At 42.6% G+C, this 24,741-nt stretch overlaps 1 protein-coding gene and 1 non-coding gene across 9 annotated transcripts in view; one reads left to right on the top strand and one right to left on the bottom strand.

Moving 5' to 3' along the window:
• The first annotated feature begins 72 nt into the window (after positions 1–72).
• Positions 73–24,741, top strand: part of NARF (nuclear prelamin A recognition factor) — a 26,998-nt gene continuing 2,329 nt past the window's right edge. Inside the window, exons 1-12 of one of the 8 annotated variants that reach the window (XM_077787333.2) lie at positions 73–569; positions 6,282–6,340; positions 6,685–6,765; positions 7,621–7,764; positions 9,387–9,519; positions 11,018–11,152; positions 13,968–14,086; positions 14,917–15,046; positions 15,738–15,810; positions 18,653–18,790; positions 19,270–19,427; positions 19,988–24,741. The exon at positions 19,988–24,741 is cut by the window's right edge and continues 2,329 nt beyond it. In XM_077787333.2, the coding sequence (XP_077643459.2) occupies positions 6,314–6,340; positions 6,685–6,765; positions 7,621–7,764; positions 9,387–9,519; positions 11,018–11,152; positions 13,968–14,086; positions 14,917–15,046; positions 15,738–15,810; positions 18,653–18,790; positions 19,270–19,427; positions 19,988–20,229 (1,380 nt within the window). In that variant the 5' untranslated portion in view covers positions 73–569; positions 6,282–6,313 and the 3' untranslated portion in view covers positions 20,230–24,741. Of the gene's footprint in view, positions 570–4,530; positions 5,390–5,916; positions 6,005–6,281; positions 6,341–6,684; positions 6,766–7,620; positions 7,765–9,386; positions 9,520–11,017; positions 11,153–13,967; positions 14,087–14,916; positions 15,047–15,737; positions 15,811–18,652; positions 18,791–19,269; positions 19,428–19,987 lie in introns of those variants that run through there. The other 7 variants (XM_085556939.1, XM_085556938.1, XM_085556937.1 and 4 more) reach the window with 7 other exon arrangements.
• TRNAQ-UUG (transfer RNA glutamine (anticodon UUG)) lies at positions 24,164–24,235 on the bottom strand. Its single transcript has one exon. It is a non-coding gene; the product is annotated as a tRNA-Gln (tRNA).

Genomic DNA, 24,741 nt, shown 5'->3' with positions numbered 1-24,741 from the left:
CGCCAAGACACTCTGCCAGTACTCAGCATGGCGCAGAGGATGGGCTCTAAACCTCCCTTGCCCGGCCGTGAGGGCAGCGCCGCGCCAAGATGGCGGCGCGCTGCCAGTACTCAGCATGGCGCCTCCGCCCGCGGGTGCTGCTGAAGTACGAGCGTTCGATGTTTCTTTGGTTGTTTCACTTTAGCGGTGCTTGGAAAGAGCAGAAAACTCGCGTGGCTAGAGGAGTGAACTGCTCCAGGGTGTGTGGGTGAGCCGCAGTGGATGCAGTTGGACCGGGCCGCGATGGGTGAGGTGGACGTGGCCCCTTGCATGAGGGGGTCGGGGAGGGCAGGGGAGCCCCTCGCTGGAACAGGGCTCCCCTGGGGGCTGTCCCCGGGCTCGGGGAGGCCAGGAAACGTCTGGGTTCTCGATGGCAGCACTCGGGGCAGCGCTGCCCCAAAAGCGCCGGTGCTGAGCCTCGGCTGTGGCAGAGTGAGAGAAGCTTTGGGGTTGGAAGGAGCCTCTGTGGAGATCGCTCAGGCCAAACCCTGCTGACACACCTCGAGCAGCTGACACAGAAACGCGTTCAGGTGGGTTTGGAACGTCTGCAGGGAGGTGTTACCGATTTTAGGTGCTCTCTAAACACAGACACAGAGTTTAGTTTAGTACGGAGACGTTTATTCTGCTCAGGATGCAAAGTGGTTTCCACAGATCAAGCACACCAAAGCTTTTAACTACGTACACATTTCCGCAAACACAGACATTAACGTTCACTGCCTACAAGTTACATAATTCTCTTAATAATTGGTGTTCTGTCTTCTATTGGTTAATGATTCACTTGTCAAGCTAATAAGTCTGCATGCGCAGTCTTTCCTTCTTGTCGGTGGGTTTCTTATGTCAGCGGTTGCAGATTCCACCTGCCAGAATTACCTTTTACCCACTTGGAGCTGATTTCAGCACAGTTGCTGAGTTGGCTTCATTTGTTTCTTCTTATATTGGGAGTTCTTGCCAGATGGCCCCTAAATTCTGAATTGTGTCTGCTGCCAGCAGGCATCCTTTTTTCTCAGACTTTGTTAACCTCTGCTAGGTCTGAAATCATTAAAACATTATCAAGCCCTAGACTTTAACAAGGCAATTTCATCAACAAATAACTTGTTTTTTCTAAAATCTAAACATCACTTATATTTGGAAAGCAGAAATATCAGCGATAATCTTACAGGTCCAACATGAGTTTTCTGAATTGTACATCAGCTGAAGGCTTGGGTTTAAAAATCTGTTATTTGGGGAGAAAAAGTTTCTAATTCACTTGAAATACGGAGTAATTTTCCTGTTGTGGACAAATAGGCTGCATTTGGAAAATCTTTCACGTTTCAGTCAAACATCATTCACATGGGAAAGCTGTTCCTGTTCAATCCATTAGAGCAACTGCTTATGTCAGGCAGGATGGGTGAAGTGCAGACATCTGTCGTTTAGCTTAACTTCTTAAATTATTCTAAGTCAGTGTGTAACTTCATCTACAACTAATATTTGGTCCTGTCTCAGTTGCACAGGAATGTCCTTCCTGGGTGAAATCCTCAATTTTTGGCTTTTTTCCAAACATGAATATATTCTGGAGTGTTTGCTCAGGCCATGACATGATAGAAATTTATTTAGCTGTTCTCAACATTAGTCTGGTGAAATCAGTGATTTTCATAACATTCTATAGTGAATATAGGGAAAAAAACACCCCAGAGTCCATGGTAAAGACATTTAAGTGTAAGTACTGGAAAATACCAGCTGATGTGCAGTTTCTCTTTAAGTGTGTTAATGGGAAAGGCAGTGAGGAACTGCAAGAATGAACTGGCCTGCTTGTGAGTCACAAGGTACCAGCTGCTGGATTTGGATGAAAAATAGGAAGTAATAAGTATCACATGTGCTCAACCCAAACAAACAGCTGACTGATTCTTCTGGGAAGATATTTATGTCTAATTAGCTGTCAATCAGTTTTTATAAGCAACTGGTTTCTCTGGGAACCAAATGTTAAGCTGTTTTAATTGATACAAGACAAAAGGTTTCTTGTGTTATTTCTTGAATAAGCAAGAAATTCATCTGTCCCCTCCACTCAGCATAAACCACACAGCATATGTTTTATTATTATTTTACTAATTGCAAAATTATCAGCAACTCTACTTCTGCAGTTCTTCAGAGGTCACACTAGAATAACCTGATATGACTTAATTTAATTATGAAAGTTACAGAGACGTTTTTTCAACCATGGGAATTAGCACATACATACACAATCAAATATGGCAAGGATCCTTCTAAGTTTCTGCTATCCATTAATGATTCTCACAGCATTTTTTCTAAAATACAGCATTTTTTCTAAAATATGGGGATTTTTCCCCAGCTCTTTGAAGTAGGTGAGTGCTGTTCTGCCTACCAATAGAAAAAGGAAGAATGAACATTTTGAAAGCCTGGACTTAACAGCATGAATTCCAAACCACTGCTGCAGAAACAAAAACTATTTTCCAAAATAAACAATTCAGGAATATGTGATTGACTATTTGTAGACTTCTTCCTCAACAATGTAAAAATAGATTCTGTGGAAGTGTTTATGTTCTATTTGTGTAGTAAACACACTTGTAACTTGTAAGTCATTGACCTAAACCCAAGAACATGCAGATAGAACACAGCTGGCCTTTATTTTGAATTAGTCTGACATGTCTGTAATTCTGGTGCTTTTTCGTTTTCAGACCATTTCCTTAAATATTCTTTTCTAGATACTTTTTTTTTTTTTTTTTTCACCCTAAGGTCTTAAACTTAGGAATTCAGCTATGCAATAAGCACGTGATGTTACTAAGTGCCAGGATAAATTCCCAGAGTGCTTGCTTGGAAGCAGCGACCAAATGCTTTGGCTGGACAGAATTGGCTGCGAGTCCTGTTAGAAATGAGCTCACCCCACAGAAGCAGCTCTCCATGCTGCCCCTGACCTCTGGGAACAGTGTGTGTGCAGCCTGCAAAGCACAGATTTCATGGAATACATGTTCACCAGCTGTAGCCAAGAGTTATTGCCCAATTCTGACAGCTGGGGAGTGGCATGTGCTGTCACTGTGCCATTTACAGCTGGCACTGCCCTGCAGGACTGATGCAAAGCCTGTAACACTTTGCAGTTGTTTGCAACACACTGTTTTCACAGGGAAATTCTTATTTCTCCATTTCATTCAGCATGTATCAGGGCAGGGATAAATGTTACAAAGAGCACGGAGGCAAAATACATCAACAGTGGCAATAAAAGAAGTGATGCCTTTAAGTGCTACCTGCTGCTGGCATAGGAAAGGTTTTAGAGATGGAGGCTTTTGGGAAGCAGCCCTGCAAAAGTGGAAAGTGTTACCATCCCCAGATTAAAGCAGGATGGTGCTTTCTTGTCTCAGGGTGTCAAAGATCCACTGTGCTGGGGGAAAATGGCATCCATAGTTCATGGAAAACAGAAAGTGCTCTTGGCAATAAAATAAATGAGACATCTAATTATCTAATGATTTCACAAATATAACTTTATACTGTGCACTGAAACAGATTTCCTTGCACACTTTTCAGTTTGTATAACTTTTAGCTCTTTTTGTTTGAATTTTTAAATTGAAATAAATTCAATCCAAGTATTCTTAAAATGAAGGATAACATAGGGCTACTTAATGTATGTACCTAAGATGTCCTCAATATTTCTGCAAAATGCTTCCATTTCTATGCAGTTCTCTGTTTTTCATTGTGAATACAAAATAAACATGGGGGGAAATTCAGTCTTCTGCCCTTTGATGATTTGCAGAAGAATGTGTTTAATCCAGTCCTGTAACAGATGACTAACTTAGTTCACCAGATTCCCATCCCTGGAAACACTCAAGGCCAGGCTGGATGGGGCTCAGAGCAACCTGGTCTAGTGGAAGGGAGGTTTGGACTAGATGACCTTCAGAGGTCCATTCCAACCCAAACTACTTTGTGATTCCATGAAATAAAAAAATATTTTAAATATGATCTGTGCACTTATAGAAATATATAAAACTGACATGTTTTTTGAAGAATCACTGTATCAGTTTTGGATAACAAATGTAGGTGTAATCAGAGTATGAAACAGGAAGATTTTAGCTGTGCCTTTAAGTGCAAATCTCAACACATTTCTAATTTAGAACTTCTCATGTATCCTATCACCTTATTGGTCAATGCAACTATAGCTGTTGTATCCTGGTGGAATAAGGTGGGAGGTTGGCACAGCTTTTTTTGTATGAAAATACTCATCCACAGGAACAAGAAAGATGTCAGATAATGCTATATTCCAGCAAGTCTGTAGGAAATGCAAATTCTTAGGTCACATAGGAATTGCTCAGGAGTGGTTGTGCCTGTAAAAAGCTTGGGCTAATATGAAATGTGAAAGCATCTTTAATGAAGAGAGCAGAGGCACAGAAAATTATTACCAAAGCTATTACAATTTTTACCTCAAGCCAGGATTAGTGATATTTTTTCCAGGGCATAATGCTGAATAAAGCAGCATTAGCTTACTTTCCTTGAAGTGGTAAGTATGAAATCGTTTCTGTTTGGTTTTATCATGGTTAAGCTGAGGTATTCTTGATTTCTCTGACCTCAGTGATAACTCACCTATAGTCTGAAATTAAAAAAAAAAACCCACTATATTCTTCCCTGGGGTTATATTCAGTGTCCTTAAAACAGAACAAGTAAAGTTCTGTTTTTTGGTTAACAAACCCCTCCGGCTATGCCTGCTTCCAGCCTTTGTGCTCAAAACCTATTTGTGGCTTAGAGGTCACTGTAGAAGGAGGGGATTTACCCAGTGTTGTAGAAAAGTTGCAGTTTAGGCAGGAAATTGCATGTTTTTTGGAAGTTCTGTGGTTTAATTTATAAAATGTCATTTTACACTTGAATAGCTTCTCTGTGTAGCCGTAGGCGTTTGCTTGTACGTGTGGGTTCCTGTGGCCGGGGGTTAAAAAAGGAGCAGAATGTAGATTGAACCTTTCTGTCAAAATCCTACAACCTGAGGTTCAGAAAAACAAGAAATCATAAACATCTTGATTAATACTCCGGGGCCTTTGGGACTGTGGAAGGTTGATGTCTGATTAATAATCCTGTTATGAGGATTTGTGATTTCTGCCTGGGAACAGCAGTGCTGGTACTTGTGTTTTGTTACAGGAATGGGAAATCGCAGCATATTGGTTAAATAGAATGGTGATGATGCTGTATTTAGTAACTAGCAGAGTGTCATTTCACTTTAAAGCCATTGGGAAAAAACAAAAATTGCGGGGTGGGGGGGAACCCTTTGTACGATATAACAGAGGAGCGCGTTGTAAAAAATGCGCAGGGACGCTCCAGAGAAGCGGCGAAGCCGAGCGCGGAGGGCAGGCTGGCGGATCACTGCGGCCCGGGGGTCCGGGTCGGGATCGGGATCGGGATGGGGATGGGGATGGGATGGGGATGGGGATGGGGATGGGGATGGGGATGGTTTGGGGATGGGGATGGGGATGGGATGGGGATGGGGATGGGATGGGGATGGGATGGGGATGGGATGGGATGGGGATGGGATGGGGATGGGGATGGGGATGGGGATGGGATGGGGATGGGATGGGGATGGGGATGGGGATGGGATGGTTTGGGGATGGGGATGGGATGGGGATGGGATGGGGATGGGATGGGATGGGGATGGGGATGGGGATGGGGATGGGGATGGGGATGGGGATGGTTTGGGGATGGGGATGGGGATGGGGATGGGGATGGGATGGTTTGGGGATGGGGATGGGGATGGGATGGTTTGGGGATGGGGATGGGATGGGGATGGGGATGGGATGGTTTGGGGATGGGGATGGGGGCGTCCCTCCGCGTACGTGCGGCGGCGCAGGTCCGCAATGAGCCCGGCGGGCGCGGCCGGGGGAGGCGGCGGGGGAGGCGGCGCCGCCCCGCCCGCTCTGCGGCCACAGGCGCAGCCCCGGCGGCAGGTACGGGGCCGGCGCTGCGCCCCGCTCCCCCCCGGCAGGCTTCCTTGGGCCTTTCGGTTGTCGTTATTTTATTTATTTATTTTTTTTCCCTGTGGAGCCGCGGCTCGTGCCCGCCCGTTCTCCCGTTACCTCGGTGCGGGAGCGCCTTCCCCGCGGGGCTCGGCCAGCGCCGCCCCGGGACCGCCCGGCGGGGCGGGCGCGGCCACAAAGGGCGGCGGGGACCGGGGGACGGCGGCGGGGACCGAGGGACGGCGGCGGGGACCGGGGGACGGCGGCGGGCTGGCGCTGCCGCTGCGGCTCTCACCGCCCGCCCCGCTCTCTCCTGTCCCGCAGCCCCGGCGGCCGGCTCCGCGCGGCAGCCGCAAATGAAGTGCGAGAACTGCAGCAAGAAGGTGAGTGCGGCGGCCGGGTCCTGCCCGCCCCCCGGCTGGGGGGATGCCGCCGGCGGGGACGGGCTCGGAGCCCCGCCGGCCCCAAGGTCACGGAGCGGCGCGCTGTCGCCGGCGTGCGGCTTGCCCTCGGCAGCCCCGAACCGCCCAGAGCTCGCAAACCGATGAAGCAGGGCGATTCCACGGAAATTACTTCCATCGTAGGAATTGCACTTTGTCTTGCGCGTGTTCTAAAACGCTGTAAATAACTCTGCCGGTGGTTAATGATGGGAACAGTTCGGCAGAAGTGTTTTTACAGAATGGTGAGCAGGCTTTGCATAATGCACGCGTTTTATGTTTTGTTTCAGGAATGCAGTAAAAAACAGAAAAATGACGATACGCAAAGTACGTCTGTTGATGCATTGAGTTCAAATAATGGCTCTGAAGAGGTAATGTTCCCTTTAAAATCTGTATTAGACTATATTATTTTGTTTTGTGGACCCCAAAATGGGTTGAAAGGAGACAACTTTCAACTATTAAGTATAACAATAAACAACAAGCAGTTGAAAACAATTATGAGCTCTTGTATGCATCCCTTAATATGTGAGTCAAAAATCTTGTAAAAAGGTGCAATAAAAGCCCTTAGTATGCAAACACAAAACAGAAATTCTAAGTTCTAAAAATTTGGAGTGCTAAAACACTTATATCAAGTCTCCAGAACAGAGAGCTTGTAAGAAGATGAGTTTTGATAGTACAAGTGGACAAAATATCTACTTATTCCTTACATCCAAGTATTCATTCTTCTCAAGTGAGCTGCAGATAGTGTGAAACTCTTGATCTCAAGAGAATATGTTTAGAGCAATTGTAGAACTGTGTTCCCTTTGTTTTACCTCGTGCTACAAAGCCTAAGCCACCTTGCTGTTAGAGGGACATCTGGTTAAAGAGCTTTAATAGTTCAAGGGAAAGTTTTCTCAGTTGCTCCATGAGTTGATGGGGACTGTCAGCTCTGAAGCACAGTGCAAATTAAGTTACTAGCATATGGACTAGGGGCTAAATTTAGATTTTTGTTTACACTTCAACGTTTCGCAGTTTCACAGTAATAGGAGGAGCAGAGCTATGATTGGGATGGAACATATTATTTTGTTTACCTGCAAATAATCTTGGACGTTATGCAAGTGTCAAGGATTGTCCTGCTTTAAACCCAATAGGAATGCTGTGTTAGCTTTTCATCTGGCTCATTGCAGAGATCTTGAAAATCATTTGATCAGTATTCAATTCTTGTTTACTTCTTTTTTTGCCACCAGAAAAATGAGTTTGATACACTGGCTAATGCTAAAATACTCCTTAGCGACTGCTTAGCTTGTGACAGTTGCATGACATTGGAAGAAGGAGCCAGAGTTTTCCAGCAGAATCAGAAGGAGTTCTTTCGTATTCTCAACCTTAATAAGGTAAAGTGACCCAAACAATACCCCGCTGTTTTCTGTGAGGAGGAGGCAGTTACAGAATGCCTAAGCAGCTTGGTTTCCCAAGGCGGATAATGTGAGGATTTGTCAGGTTATGCTTATTGCAAAGAGGAAGTCAGGCAACACAAATGTTAAAAGTACTTAAAATTATTTTGTACTGAAGTTGCAAGGTCACAGCACTTAACATAAACACCAGTGGAAAGTCACTGCACCTGCAGAAGGAGAATTTATTGGCAATGTGATGATTTCATTACTGTACTAACAAATTATTCTGTAGTTTAGTGTTTATACATATATACCTTCACTGCTAGGACTGTTCTGGGTGGTTTTGGTGCTAATATACCCAAATTATACAAACCTATAAAGACATGTTTGTGAAATTAGCATTCTTTTAAATATACATTCAACCTAACTACATTTTGTCCATATTCTTAGCAAACCTTGTAAGTGTTCTATTGCTGTTTTATTTTCTGCTGAGTTCTGTTTTTTCTAGAAGTTAGTTGCTTTGTGTAATGCTCAGATCCTTAGAACCTGATACTAAATTAATCATTTTAGTTCTGCTCCAGACTTCTGTGCAAGAGCTACTAGAATTGAAACTTCTTGATCTGTACATGTGTGTCATAAATATGGATTAATTACATAATACTTACATTTTTTAGAAGGAGTTGAACTGTCCATACAGAATGATGTTGTCATACGTGAGAAAATTAGAAGAGAAGGGGGGGAAATAATCTTTTTGGGTCACATGGGTCCTGTTAAGAGGGCCTGAATCCTACAGCAGCAAGGCAGTCAGATACCTTCATCACAGCTCCAGGGGTCCAAACACAAGCAAAGGGCAGTCAGGAGCTCTTCTTGAAGGGTCATTGTCCAGCAAGGGGATCAGTACAGACTGTGGGCTCTGACCTTTGCAGGGTGACACTTGCCTGTAGCGCAGTCCTGCTTTGTCTTCCAAGGGTTCCACTGGTATGGAAAATGTCCCAGCTAAAACACAAGATTAATCTTCAGCTAAATGTCAGAGTCATTAGAGCTGCACAGTTCCACACCATACACTGGGTACTTTCACAGGATTCCTCAGTGCCTATAAATGCTGATTTGTTGAGAGTCCCATTTTGCCACTTTCTCTCAACAACTGCAGTGATAAAGACACAGGAGCTTTAACAAAAAAATCAGGTGTGTAAGTTGCTGGGTTGTATTTATAGCTTAAAACGTCCCTGCTTCTGTAAACATTCTTTATAAATGTTTAAACATACAGCTCTTTTCATATTTGCTAGAATATTTCATCCTACTAGAACATCAGAATGTCCTTTAACTTCACTTAACCCCACACAGAAACCAACCACAGAATTGTCCTAGGAGGGGTGAATTTCCCCTGAGTTCTATAAAAGAAACATCTACAGATGACTGGAGATGAACACTGTGAGGATCAGAGAACATCCTGTTCTGCTGCAGCTTGAGGGTTGTTTCACAGGGTTTTTAATGATGTGGCCCACTGAAGCATGAGACTCCAAGGAATATCTCCAGGAATGGGAAAGGAAGGGAAAGCAAGGGGCCTTACCCTGTTGTAATGAGAATCTTTTTTTTCTTTTCCCCTTTGTTTCACTTACCAGAAATGTGATACCTCAAAACACAAAATATTGGCAGTGTCTCTATGCCCTCAGTCATTGCCTTATTTTGCTGCTAAATTCAATTTCTCTGTGAATGAAGCAGCCAAGAGACTCTGTGGTTTCCTCAAAAGTCTTGGTAAGTTTGCATTTGTTATGGTGGTGAAGCAGAAAGGGAGGGATCATTTTGCTTGGTTTTGCTTTCTCAGCAGCCTTCCAGTACCTGAAGGGGCTGCAGGAGAGCTGGGGAGGGTTTTTGACAGCACGGAGGGAAACAGGGCAGGGTTAGATTAGATAATAGGAAGAAATGAGGGTGGGGAGGCCCTGGCACAGGTGCCCAGAGCAGCTGGGGCTGCTCGTGGATCCCTGGCAGTGCCCAAGGCCAGGCTGGACAGGCTTGGAGCAGCCTGGGACGGTGGGAGGTGGCTCTGCCCATGGCAGGGGGTGGCACTGGATGAACTTTAAGGTTCCTCCCAAGCAAAACCAGTGGTGGGATTCCATTCCATGGTATTTTGTTAAGCAGTCCTAAAGTGCCCTTGCACAAGCTCGTTCAGGGTTTGAACTCCACGCTCTGTGAAGTTGCAGCCAGGCACCAGTGCCACATAGAGCAGTGTGAGAAACTGGGGACATTCCCTGCTCACGGGAAAGGTCACAGAATAGAAGGACATTGTAGAGCTGCCTCCAAAACCTTGGCTACCAAGAAACTGGGGAGGGCTTAGCACAAGCTTCCCATTATTTTATAACTTGAGGGAGAAGGTAATTCTTATTCCTTCAGTCCTTTTGACACATTGTATCTCTAGAAGATTCTTAGTTCTGGGTTTTTTTCTGTAATTTGAAATTAAAAGAACTGTTGTATCTGCCTGTTTTATGTTAAAGCTGTATTTCCTTTGCTCATTATATACAAAGTTTATATTTAAAAAGCAATCGCCACTTTCCTTATAAGTTTGGGATTTTTAAAATTTACTTAAAGAAAAAGAACTGTAATAAACCTATAAACTGTTTCCTACCATCTATATCTCTATATATTTTTTTTTCATGTTTTTTCTGATGTGTCCCTGTACCCAGTGTATATTCATCTCAAAGCATTCCTGAGTTCTGGTGGGCCCCAGATTTCCTAGAATGTATTCATTATCTACCCTCACTTCTGTGGGGATGTGCTCAGTGTTACGTAGGCTTAATAGGGAGTGTGTTGCCAAATGAGCAGCCAGAAGGTCTCTGCTGTGTTGGTGATATGCTCCTGTACCTCTGCAAACAGCCTGAGCAATGGCAGATATGCCTCTTAGCTGGATATGATTTTTTGTGACTTCAGCATGTCTTGAAAAGAGCATTGCTTTGCAGGAGTCCCTGCATGTCAGCCAGGAGTTGTGGCATCCTGTTCAACTGAACTAAAAGTGATGGATGCTCAGAAACAAGGCAGAGAGTGTTTGCAGTGCTCCTTGCAGCATTAGCCTCTTTAAACTCTGGATGTACAAGATGATTTTCCAGTGTATGGCTTTTATTTCTTGCTGTTTGTGAAAATTTGCAGAGGGGAAGGAAAATACCTGTTGATCCTTCAAGATTTTTCATAGGCCTGGAACTTTGAAAAGGGGTTTGTGAGGTTGAAAACATTGTGGTGATGTTTCTGCTTGCTTCCCTAGGGGTGCATTATGTTTTTGACACCACTATAGCTGCAGATTTCAGTATCCTGGAGAGCCAGAGGGAATTTGTGCAGCGGTACCAGCGGAGGAACCAGGAGGAACATGCCTTACCAATGTTTGCCTCTGCTTGCCCTGGTGAGAACTGATTTATCCATCCTTCCTGCCCTCCAAACCAGTCTCACTGGAGCCACCAAGGAGCTGAGGAAAGGGTGGCTTTCTCTGGGAGCCTTACATAACTCAGAACATTTTTAATTTGCTTTTGAGGGACACCAAGCACGCAGTATTTGTTCCCAGTATCACTGCTTATCCTGAGTGCATGTCAGTGCTTGGAATTGAGAATCAGACTGGAATGGAGGAGTTTAGTGGGTGCTTCTTGTGTGTTCAGACCTCAAAGTTTAACAGGGAGTTAAACTCTCATTGAAAAGAATCTTAAAGAAACTTTGATAGAATTAAACCACAATCTCTGTTACCTTAAGCAAAGTTTAGAACTTGCCACTTAAGCCTAGGGGAAAGTAGCAAGTGACATTCCTTGTGATGACTGTGAGATGGATTATGTCTGACACTTGGGAAGTAATTCTCACATGAAATGTCACAGACTTGACTCACTGAATGGCTCACTCCTGAGAACATGTTCTGTTATGAGCAGAACCTGCACTTGTACCAGCTGAAAAGATGCAGAACGTGCAGCCACTGCTCAATTTTCCATTGTTAGCACAGCACCATTTCAATTCCAAGTAAAAAGTCACATTCCTAAAAAAGTATCAAAAAGGAGGTAGAAGTAATTCCTTTGCCTAACACCCTCATCAACTCCACCCTAACGTTCATAGTGTTGCTTTTCAAAAGGCTGATAAAAATACCAAAATACTTCTTGCTAGCTTTGAAATAACTCAAGTGGATTGCATTTACTAAAGAAATGTTAGAGTGATGATGAGTTGCAGTCAGTGATCTCCAGAATCTGCTGTTGTCATTGATTTGAATTTTAAATACTGCTGTTTGAATTATACTTGTATTTTTGTTTGTTCTGTGTGTTGTGTACTGGAAATATCTGGGTTATGCTTTAACTACTACATAGATGTATTAAAAACAGGTCTCTTTTTTTCTGTTACTGTTATCTTAGTGTAACCTCTTATCTCCAGGAGCAGACATATAATATATTGGTTTTTTTAATGTAAAACCTATGCAGCAAAACACCTCCATTACTTAGTTTTGTTGTCTTGTATGTGCTTTAGGTAAAATTCAAAACCTGAGGATTTCTTTTAGAATTTCTGAGGTAATTTTAATTTGCTTCATCTGGAAACAGAGCTCAGATTATCTGCTGCTCTCAGTGGAAATACTTTAAAATAGTTATTGGAGCACTTTCCTTGTCCTTGTGTGGTTTGCACAAGATTTTTGGTTTCAGTGCTGGTTTTGGTGTCAGCTCTCTATTGTGATAGAGATGGCAACAGAAGCATGTGTGCTTTCCATTTCTGGGAAACTAACCCAGAATATCACTGTAAATCCATTTTGAAAACATGGTATGTTTCTTTGTCAGCAATTAGAGAAAGCAAAAATCCTGATTAGTCATCTTACAAGTGAGATTGTTCACTGTGTTTCTGTCCTTATTTGTCTGTGTGCATTTTCTGTTCATTTTTCCCCTTCCTCTTTCTACTCCCAAATTACAGAAATGTGTCCCCGAGGTGTTGTTTATTGGGTGTTTAGCACAAAATGGGTTTTATATTGCTCTGTAGATGCAAGGTCAATGCAAACTCAAGTATTTACTCTTTACATATTTACACATATATTTATATATATTTATTCCTTTTTATCTTGGTGTGTGACTTTGCACAGTCCTATCACCCTCTGCAGCAGGCTGGTGCATGACATCCACCATGAGCAAAGAGCAGAGCCTGCATAGTCCAGAACCTGAGAAAAGCTCTTCTCTTGTCCCTATTTTAATTTTTCACCTCCTGCTGCTCTCTGGGGAGAAACTGAGCTCATTTTTGGTTTTTCCTGTTGAAAGAACAGTAGTGTTACTACTGATAGTATATGTAATATCTCAAAAGAATCCATTTCTTTCCTTAATGTACTAAGCTGGTGAGCAACATGAAGCACTTGCTCTGGAAAATCTGATGTTTTTAAGGCACTGCCAACCTCTGTGTCATCTCAGATGGGGCAGACTTGCAGCAGCAGGAGGAAGATCATAAGTATTTAGGATTCTAATGCTTTTGTCCCAGTCCATCAATTTCCTTTTCCAGGAATGGGGTTTTACAGGAGCAAAAGCTTGCTTAGATTTTTTGCACTTCCTGCAGATGCATACATGCATCTTCATGATCACACAAGAAACCACCAAAAATAACATGTTCTGAGTTACAACTGCAGGAGTTTATATGGTCATTTTAATGCTTTCTTGCTCTTTGATGACAACACAAGCCAGAAAATGGCTGGCTGAAGGTGTGGCTACCCTAACAATAGTAAAATAAGCCATTTTTTCCTAAGCTTAATCCATGTGCATCTTGTAATAATGCTTTCATTGGCTCTTCTGTTCTAGGGGAGGCAGGCTGGGTGCAGGGATATTAAATCTCAGGAAACACCAGGTTACAGTTAAGCAGCCAAACAGTGCATTTGTTGCAGTATGTGGTGATCCAAGGGCTGAGGTCTAGAAGGTCAAATTTCTGTCAGCTGGGGTCTTGTTCTTTCTGCTTTGTTAAATCTGTGCATGAGGAAGGGTAACAGGTCAGGAAATTCACAGTGGACCTTGGTCTAGAATTCATGGCACAGTGAATTATTGACTAAAGCATTATTAACAGAGCCCTGAGGTTTCCTATGATTCCAAGGTGGGGCTTCCAGCCAACATAGAAAGGTTCTCCCTGTTGTGAAGGTGTCATCATTTTTAGAATGTGTGTCATCATTTTTAGGCACTTGCTGTGCCTGTGGGTCACTTCTCTGTACCTGTCATTTCTTGTGCTTCCAGGTTGGATCCGATATGCTGAAAGGGTTCTCACCAACCTGGTGACCTCCCACATTTGCACTGCAAAGTCTCCACAGCAGATCATGGGCTCCCTAGTGAAGGGATACTTTGCCAGGCAGCAGGTAAGTAATTCTGATTTATTTTTGCCATTATATTCTATTAAATGGGCTTTAATACTGAGATACAGATCTTAGTATATTACATTTGTCCTTGACTTGAAGAAGAAATGGTGCTCTGTGCTGTAAAGTGCCCATGATGAGAAGAATGTACAAAGAACCTCGTTTCATACAGTGCAGTGTGAGCTGGCTGCAGTCCTTGCACCTCCAGTGCAACATGGATTTAAATATTTATGGATCAATTTAAATCCATAGCAGTTAAAGGGTTTCTTTTTTGTGAAATGCTGCCTGTGTAGTTCTACAACACAGCCAAAACAGGAGTGGAGGAGAAAAATGTGGAAATTGCCCTGTTAGATGAGCTCAATAAAAGCACTGTATTCTTGGAGCTAACCTTTTTATCCTCAGTTTTGTATGTTGAAAAAAACTGCTCTTCTTTATCTATCACACATAAAAGGAAGTACAGGAACATTCTGTAGGGAAGGATTGGTGTCTGCACGTGGATAGACAAATCCTGAAGGGCTTGCTCTGGGTGAAAGTGAGTGAGTGACAGCCAGAAACCAGAACTCTGAACTCCTGCCTTGAATTCACTTTATAAGGCAATCAAAAAGCTGCAGGAAACATGGTCTGAGGGAATTTGGTCCAGCCAGAGACTGACTTTGGAAGTTTGCTGATGCTTTCTGACATCTGGCAAATCATTATCAGTGTGAAAATTCTTTAAATTTAATGGGTAGGGACTTAGTCCTGAGGTTTATGTCACTATTTTTGTCCCTGTCATCCTTTAAACTGTCTTTTTGCTCTTCATGGAATTCACATGTGTTCCCTTCTGTATTCCACAGAATTTGTCTCCTGATAAAATTTTCCATGTAGTCATTGCACCTTGTTATGACAAAAAGCTGGAAGCCTTGAGGGAAGATTTCTACACTGCCTTGTATAATTCAGCAGAAGTTGATTGTGTCCTGACATCAGGTTAACTTTTTTAAACTTATCATCTATGAATATATAAGTGAATCACCATTTTTAGAATAGTCTTTATGCCAGAGTTTGCTTTTTTCAAGTCTGCTTTAGTCATAAGGTTGACTTTTTTCTGCCAAATGTGCTATGGCAGAAAGTACATTTTCTGCCAAAAAAATAAAAATGTTTAAATTTTTAATTAAAATTAGTACACATTTTTGTGCTCCTGGTAGTGCACAGGGAAGGCAGAGTGATGTGTCCCTTTCCTTCTAAGTTTCTATTCATCTAAAAAATCAGGTATTTTGACAGCCTGTTAAAGAATGTAAAAGTTATGCAAATCCATATTTAAAACATTTGTCTGGCTTGTCTATGGTTATTATTTTATTAAGAATTTTTCCTAATTCATGGCACCAGTTGCCTTTTGGTGAGGATCTTGTCTTTAGCCTTAGCGTCCAGACATCCTGCAGTGTAGTTTGGGTATTTCCAAGCTTGGCCTAACAGAAAGGCTGAGGCTCTAAGCAGAGTCTGGGCAAGCTGAAGGTCCCTTTTCTTTGGGGCAGGAATTGCCAGGCTCCTCAGTCACTGCAGAGGAGCTGGAGAATGTGACACAAAGCAATGCAGGTGTTGGGGTGTTGATCTCTGAGACAGAGGCACTGTGTGTGCTGTGCTTTGTGTTGAAAGTAAAATGTTGTGTGTTTTCCTACAGGTGAAATTGTCCAAATAATGGAACAGAAAAATGTGTCGATGAAAGATGTGGCTGAAGTAGCTGTAGATAGTTTGTAAGTAGTTTTGCTGTGGATTGCTTTTTTATTTTAATGACACACATCATGTTGCAGCATATTCAACATTGTTGGATAAAGCTCTTTTGTGACTTAGAGATGGGGTAAGATGTTTTAAAAACTTTTATTCTATTTTCAGTCTCATTTGAAGGGTGAGACAATGCAAGTGTTGCAATTCATGCTATCACAATCAGAAGCCAACTATTGCTTAATTACAATACATTGTAAGTGTTTCTTGGTTTACCAGTTTTAGCTACTCTATGTTGTAAAGTCAATGTCTTAAAGTCAATCATGGGTCTTACTACAATGCATTTTATATAGTTTTATTTCCCTAAAGTATCTAGTCTTATTTGTAAGGTCATCTTTTGAAACTTGTTTTTAGTTTAGTTTCTCTCTTAACAATGTCTGGTTTATTCTATAGTATTTTTAAGTCAGTATTTCTTAGGGTTTTTAATGCTTGCATACAGATGTACACTATGTGAGTTTTCTGTCAACCTTTGAGAATTTTCTATAAATCCATTTCCCACATGACATAAATATAAAACAGCTCAGAAGAATGTTTTTTTCTTTTTAGAGAAAAAAACCTGCATCAAAGCCTGAGTATACCACAGCTTCGCCCTTATATAGTGGCCAAACCCACAAAAATATTCTCTTAGATGTTCTTGCTATATATAAAAGAGATAATATAAAAATACATGTACTGTCTAAATACAAAGCAGATAACTTGAGGTAATGAGCCTTATACTGTAGCTCTTCTGACATTTATGACTTGAAGATTTGTGTAGCTCCTGATTGATATTTAAGGATTATCTATTATTTATTGATAAATATTGATTATTTACACTAATAATAGATGTGAGTGTATGAAGTTCAAGCCTGCTAGGAAGTGTGGCTGTCTGGGGCTGCTGCTGGCCCTGTTCAGAGCTCTCCTGTGCTCCTTGGGGAGAGCCCAGCAGCCTGATCTGTGTCCAGCTGCCTCCCAAAAAGCTGCTGGCACACAGTCCTGGGGCTGACCATCTGCTCTGGGCTCCCCTCTCTCACAGCAGCATCCTGGCAGTAAATTCTCACTCCCCAATATGTTTATGGAGATTGCTAGAAGCAGCACCCTTTCAGGAAATGGTAATTAATTGGTTTCTATACTGAGGACAGCAGTCAGTTTTTCAGGATTAGATCCAACTGGACTGTGCTTTGGATGAGAAGCACACAAAGCATTGGAGAGGTTTTGTTTCCATCCCTTCTGCTCAGGGAGCAGCGTGTGTGGTGTTTAATTCTCAGACTTAGTTACAGAGGCTGCTCTCCCTGATCTTTGTTCAGCTGTGACAGATGTTCCTTGGTATCTTTCCAAGGGGCTGCTAGTGGAGCAATAAACGTGCTGTCTTGCACAAAACAGAAAGCTCTGGAAGTTTTGAAAAATCCCTTCCAGTTCCAGCTGGAATCCTGCTTGGACCTAGAGGGGAGAAATTTGAGTGGGTCAGTGGGAACGTGTTCAGAGCTGTGTTTGTGTTTGCTTGTTTGTATCAGCTCTTTGATTGCTTCTACCTGAGATTGTCACACAGAATGAGAATGAATAAAGTTCTTGCAGGAATAATCAGAGACAATCGTGTAATTCTGTGTCAGGATCACATAGAGACAGGATTTTAGTTCTCTATCAGCCTGTGCAATGAAAGGACAAGCTGTTACTCAGAATGTGCTGGTTCATTGGCTCAATTTATAGAATCACAGAAAGCCTGAGCTGGAAAGACCCACAAGGATCTCCCTGTCCAGTCCCTCTCCCTGCTCAGACCCTCCAAAAATCCCACCTGGGCATCCTGGGGAGCCTGGGCAGTGCCAGCACCCTCAGGGGGAAGAACCTTTCCCAAAATCCAGCCCAGACCTCTCCTGGCACAGCTCCAGCCATTCCATGGGTTCTGTCACTGTCACAGAGCAGAGATCAGAGCTGTCCCTCAGGAGCAGCTGCAGATCCTGGTGGTGTCTGACCTCTGTCTCCTCCAGACTGAAAGAGCCAAATGCCCTCAATTTATGTTGGAAAATAATGTAGTTTTTTAAAGGGCTAATCTTATAATACTGGTTCAGCTGTGAGACCTAATGATGTAAATATTTGCTCTTCTAGGGTATTAAAAGTAGATCTTGCAGAGAAATTTAAACAACTTAAAGTCATCCCCTTAAAACAAGCCCCAGCACGGCAGCAATTTGTGATAAAGTGCTGGGTATTAAAACAGTTGTATGAATGTGAGCCCTTCAGAGCTGCTTTTGACTAGGGGAGAGTTGAACTTCCAGGAGATGCCCTTGGGATAGGATCTCCCATTTTCTCTCCTGAACCACAGTGTAGCACTTATTTTCAGTGTATACTGTTCTAACCTGGTTGTAGCTCTACTAATTTGGTGTGATTTTATTGGCACAGTGTTACAGACTGTGACAAACAGTTCCTAAAGCAGGAGAACTGTCAGCAAAGACTTGTAACTTCTGAAGTAGTTTTGTATTCTCACAAGCAAAAAATGACCATTTATTTAAATAATTTTTCACCAAAATGGCTCTTGAGCAGTAAAAGGTTGTTAACAAAATCATCAGATTGTGATGAAGGTGCATTCTTATAAATTACTGTTGCTTGATATTTCTCAACATGGAGGGCCCTGCATCTTTTCTTTTAAATGCTTTTTTTCATCATCTCACTGCTGTCCTGAATAATTTACATTTTTAAGCTGTAATAAATAAAAGTGTAATGCGTTCTCAGTGCCACAAAACACTTTTTGGTGGGGGAGACAGAAGAGAAGAAACACACTACTTTATTGAAGTGAAAGAATGAAATTTTTGGAGTTGATCTTCCATTTTGTTGTTCCCTAAGGTTTGATGGCTTAAAGGAGGGAGATGTAGTAAGGCATGACGGGAAGAGATCTGATGGTTACCTGGAGCACATTTTTAAACACGCTGCAAAGGAGCTTTTTGGTGTGGATGTCAAGGAGATAACCTACAAAGCACTAAAGTAAGTTAGAGTTTTGTATCCTTTTACATAGAATGGATGAGCTAGAACAGAAGAATGTATTTCCAGTTGGTATTTCCAAATGTCCCTTAGACACTTGGCCACCCTCTTGGCAAGGAACTCGTTCCTGCAGGCCAGGAACTTCCCCTGCTTTGGTTGGTGCTGCAGTGAAAGCAGTTACTGCTAACCTGGTGTTTGGCTGCTACAGGCTATAAACCTGCTCTGAACCTGCAAGTCTCTCACTGTGCAGCAGCTCCTGCTGGTAATAATTTAATTAAAACCTTACCTGCACTTAGAAATTAAGTAGAATTCTATTACAAAGATTCCACCCCAACTTCTGCTTACTCACTTTAGAAGGTGGAAGAGTTCACCTTGATCTCACTTGTTCTGCTCCCTTTGGAGCATCTGAACACAAACTGGCACAGTTGGATTGTTCCTCTGGGAATGCAGGGGATTAAAATGTTCTCTCTGTGTCTTGACAGGAACAAGGACTTTCAAGAAGTTACCCTTGAAAAGGATGGGGAGACAGTGCTGCGTTTTGCAGCAGCTTATGGCTTCAGAAATATCCAAAACATGGTCCTGAAGTTGAAAAAAGGGAAGTTTTCCTACCATTTTGTAGAAGTCCTTGCCTGCCCAGGAGGTAAAAATAATTGTGGATCTGCAGTTGTTCTGCACATGTATCTTGAATCTCAAAGGAAAGCTGCCTTAAAGGCAGGCACTTCATTTCATTCCCTCTTAATTCTCTTCTTAATAATCTAAAATCTCACTGTTCATTAAGGGTCCAGAACACCAATTACAGGTGCAGAGTTGGCTCAAAAAATGATTGAGTTTTCTAAATTTAGTCATTAGTTATTTGTTCTCTTCTGACCTATAAATAAGTGCCAGCACTGCACTGCCAAACCTCAGAGGATGCTCTGAAATGGTAGTTGTCAAGGGCAAGAAAAGACAAGGAACATAATTAGGATCATAAAACCGTGGAGAATGCAGAGAAAGATTTGTGATATGGAAACCTCCTTTCCATTAAGATGAAGTTGATATTGGAGTCATTTTAGGTAAATACAAATTGTAACAGCGTGGGAGGAAGTTAAAAAAAACTTCCTGTAGAGAAGTGTGAAAAAAGAATTCTGAGTTAACAGAGACTTTATTTTCATATCAAATCTCCATCACCTTCCACCTTTTTAATTTATTTTTTTTCCTAAGGGTGCCTCAATGGAAAGGGCCAGGCCCAGACTGAGGATGGCAAACCAGACAAAGCCCTGCTTGCCCAGATGGAAGAGGTGTACACTGCAATTCCTGTCAGGCTGCCAGAAGCCAACCTGCACGTGCAGAGGATGTACCAGGACTGGCTGGAGGGCATGGACTCCAGGAAGGTCCAGGACACTTTGCACACCACGTACAGTGCAGTGAATCAAAGCACCAGCAGCTTGGACATCAAATGGTAACTGCAGAGCTGGGCTGCCCTCTGTGCACCCAGCGAGGCTCTGCCCAGCTGGAGATGGTTTTGGGAAGAACCATTGCTTAGTAAAACCAGACAAGTCTCCAAAAGCCCTGGTTCCTGCCGCTGTCATTTCACTTCTACTATTTGTCATTTCCCTCATACAATGGAGTTCTTCATTCTAAAGCCTGATCTTGCAAGGTACATAAGTCCTTTCTGCCAGGGACAGGGAGTGTAATTCCTCATCAAGTTACTCCCTGAAGTGAAGGGTTCACTGCACAAAATGGGCTCCTCCAGGAGGGTGAGATGATTTTACTTCTAGGTCTGCAGTCCTATCATCACAGGAAAACAGTCAACAGGAATTTCAGTATTGATGCAGTTGGTGTGAAGTAACTTGGGATTTAATTACCTTGGCCCTTTTAGAGGACAAGTGAATATGTGGAGAGATGTAATGAATTTCTACAAACCTTGTATCCATAATTCAACAAAAAATACTCAGTTCTAAACTAGCCACTATTTCTTACTGATGTTGTGTCACAGAATGCTTCACAGAAACTGAATCTGGGAAGTTAATGCTAAATGGTTCATTTAAAATAGTTCCAAATAGATTGGTTGGTACAAAAAGAGAACTGTCTTCCCATGTGAGTTTTCTGACAAGCTTGCAGCCAGGAGTAGTGGTGCTGCTTGCTTTGGCTTCGCTCTGAGAGTGGAACATGCCCAGATTTTTCTTTCATTTATCTCCATGTTGAAAGACTTCTGCAAAAAATAACTTCCTGGGGTGCCTCTGAGAAAAAATACTGAGCAATGCTTGTGAGCTCATCAGAGTTACAATATGCTGGCATCGTGATTTTTGATGCAGTTATTTTTATAAATATGCCATAGAAGTTCCTTAACAGACATTGTGAAGTGGTACTGCTGTGCAGCTTGTCTGCAGCTTCCCCAGTTGTCAAAGAGTTACTCAAGAATGTGATGGACAAAAGAAATTAAGACTCCTGCCAGAATTCTTCAGATTTTCCTGATAGCATCAGATCTGTTCACAATTAATGGCTGTTTGAAGCTAGCAAAGTTCTAGCTTTCCTTATGCAGCCTGAGTGTGGATGGGCTTTTTTAATAATTTCATGCAGTTTCAATCAATCTTCTTGCAAATTTCTTCAATATTACAACTGCTTGTATGAGTAAGAAATCCTGCAAAAACCTGTCAGTGTTTAAAATGCACATTTAACCTGGACACAGTGGAATGGGATGAAGCATCAAGGGAGGCAGGGCAAGACCTGGCACTGGCTAGGTCAGGGAGGCTGAAAAGGAGAGAGACAGTGAGGTGTCACCCTGCTGACAAGAAACAGCTCTCTTAATGTGAAGCTGTTAAAAAACTGCAGCTTTCCAGTGGACCTGCACCTAAATAACAAACCATTGCACTTGGAGGTTTTCTTTCAAGTGCAAATGAATTTACTTACTGCACTACCTAAATGCCCACAATGAGATTATGCCCATGAATTATATAAATTAGCCTTTGCAAGTTGTTCCTTGTGATAAGAATCATACTTAACGTGATAAGAATCATACTTAACGTGGTGCAATATCAGAACATCGACAGAAATCTACCTCTGTACAGGAAGGGAGTCCAGGAGTCGTGGGAAGAGCTGTGTGTAGCTGGATCTGTAATAGATGTGTGCTGGAGAAAGGTGGGGGTGTTGTGTGGCATTTCAAAACAGATCACTTTCAGAAGCAACATCCACCTCCTTCGGTCTGATTTGCTTTATCTGCCGTGATTTCCTCCAAAAGCTCCACCAGAATTGTAATGTAATAAAGTGGTCCTGTTCTGTTTGTATAGGCCTGTTTCTCTGTATATATGGTTTCTAGCTGGATGCATGTTTAAATTATATCTCTGCTGCTCCTGGTACAGTGTGCTTATTTTTTTTATGTGCGTGTACTGGGTGAAATGGTACAAAACCAGTTTTGTTTTCTGAGGAAATCCTCAGTAAACTACAAAAGAGCTGCCTTGCTGTTCTGGAAGCAGAGCCCTGAACTGTTTTGGTGGCACTTTGGCCAGTGCTTGCCTGCTGCACTCCCTGTGCTGCCGGGGGAGCTGGAAGGGGCTGGGCAGTGGGTGAGATCACTCTGCTCTGCTCCAACTGCAAGGGAAATTGGTGGTTCAGAGTTCAAAATAACTTGTTTCTTCCATCTGCTCAAGGGTTTTCACCTACTGAGGTAGTCACAGTGCAGAGCTGTTGATGATTTGTCTGCTGCAGAATTCTTTTTTAAAGACAAGGCATCTAACTGAGCTTGTAGTGGTGTTGTGGTTTTGCATAACAAACCTTTCCATCACTTCCCTAAATGCAAAATCATGACAAGTGGCTACACAGAATTTTTATCATTAGTGACCTAAGTAACTGAGACTTGTCTTTTTGTTGGTTTTTTGGGGTTTTTTGTCAGCTTTTCTTTTAGAAGAATTTCTGGAATAAAATGTTTTAGTTTTTTAAAGGCCTTTTCTTTAAAGTGCCAGTTTTACAGGATAGAACTTTGCTTTTAATCTTTCCCCCTTCACCTGCTTTGAAATTTTAGCATATATCGGAAAACCTTGTTGCAACTTCATATGTAGTGAAATACTTACCTAAGTTTGATGCTGGCTTTTGAATCTGCATTGGAAAGTCCATTAATGTTGGCAATATGTGTTTTTAGCCACACTTTTGGAATTACAGCACTATTTAATTCTGATTCCCTAATAATTTCTATTGCTACTGCCTCTTCAGCAACAGGAAAATCTCCTGACATGGCCACAGCCATAGTGCTTTACCTCCCCCTTGAATTTTGTGCTAAGAGGACTTTTAGAAAATTTTGGTGCTTTGTTTTCCAGTGCAGCATGACCATGAATTATGAATAAATCACAGTACTCAATTCTGCACTGGTTCTGTCCCATTCCATGTAAAAGTTTAACTCGTTAAGTACACCTGGTTTCACCCAGGGGGTTTATCTGGGGCACCAATACTGTATCAGTATTTTATGGGACTTTTGGATTTCAGCTCCTTGAACTCTCTGAAATGGAAGGAGGAAGTTGCCAGATTGCTGCAGGAAATGGTGATTTGCTCTCTAGAATTGTCAGTTAATATATTGATTCCTGGCAAGGCAGCAAAGCCCTGTGGCCTTAAAGCTCTTGTGCTGGGGAGAATGATGATGTGTGAAACCAGCACTTGAGAGTGGCTGGCTGTGCTGAGCTGAGTGGATAGAGAAATGTAAAAGCACAGGAAAAAATCTTTTTTTGTGTGTGTGACCTGATCCAACAGTTGAGGAAAGGATGAAAATCAGCCCTGACACAGGCAAGGGATTTTTTTTTCATCATTAAGTTGTGTGAAAATTTAATGAATTGAGCAAACATTTTCATATGTTCTCCTAAGCAGCTGGGTCCTGGATTTCTACTAAATAATAACTGGATTTGAAGGTGTTCTGTGTTTTTTTCAAGGGCCAGCAGGGCAGGGTTACCTGGCCAGAGGAGGAGCTGTTGAACAGAGCAGGCTTGTTCCTGTTGCTGTGTAAACAAGTGACTCGTAGGACAGGTTTGGAGGAGGGGAGCCAAGGTGGAAGATGTCCTTAGCTGCTCTGGAAATGATTGATAACTACTGAGGGTTTGTGTCAGCGAAGCAGAGAGAATATTTATTTAAATTGTGCAGTTTACCCCAAAACACTGCATTTCTGCCTTTATTTCCTAAGTGAGTAGTTGGGTGCAAAAATAATGTCTGAATTCTGTACATCTGCCTGATGAAATTTTCCACAGTGTGAATACCTCCCCCCAAGAAGTACTTAATATAAAACCAGCAGCAAAATATAACGAAATTCTTAGTTATAATAGAAAGCGTTTTGTGGGTTTCGTTGCATTGGAGAAGGTCGGGGACACCCTGTGGAGCTGGGCTGGAGCTCTAGCGAGGCACGAAAACAGGAACTGGGGCAGGTTCTACCGAGATTTGAACTCGGATCGCTGGATTCAAAGTCCAGAGTGCTAACCATTACACCATAGAACCGGGCGGTGCCTCAGCCCGCCGCCAGCGCCCGCAATGGAGCCGTAGCGAACAAATCCCGGTGGGAAATCGCTGGCAGGGCCGACGGGAATTTAACAGCGCCGAAATATTCCTGTTCGTCTCTGCCATATTCGTTGTCTTCACAGAATCGTGGGATGGTTTGGGTTGGAAGGGACATTAGAGATCATCCGGTCCCACTGTCCCAGCCTGGCCTTGAATGTTGCCAGGGGAGCGTCGAGTTTCTCTGGGCACCTCACAGCGAAGAATTCCTTCCCAATTTCCCAGCTAATCCTCCCTCTGGCAGAGTGAAGCCATGCCCCTTGTCTTGTCACTCCATCCCTTGTCCCAAGTCCCTCTCCAGCTCTCCAGGAGGCAACAATTAAGGTCACCCCTGGTGTAAGGACGGCAGAAAGCAAATGTGAACACTGCAGAACATCTGCTAGATGTGTCAGAAACACCCCAAAACCTCATCCTCAGAGCTCAGCAGCTGCCACCAGCTTTGCTGATGC

This window comes from Lonchura striata, chromosome 18, assembly GCF_050655825.1.
Source record: "Lonchura striata isolate lonStrDom1 chromosome 18, ASM5065582v1, whole genome shotgun sequence".
Taxonomy (NCBI): Eukaryota; Metazoa; Chordata; class Aves; order Passeriformes; family Estrildidae; genus Lonchura; species Lonchura striata.
This window is presented reverse-complemented; position numbering and strand designations above follow the sequence as displayed.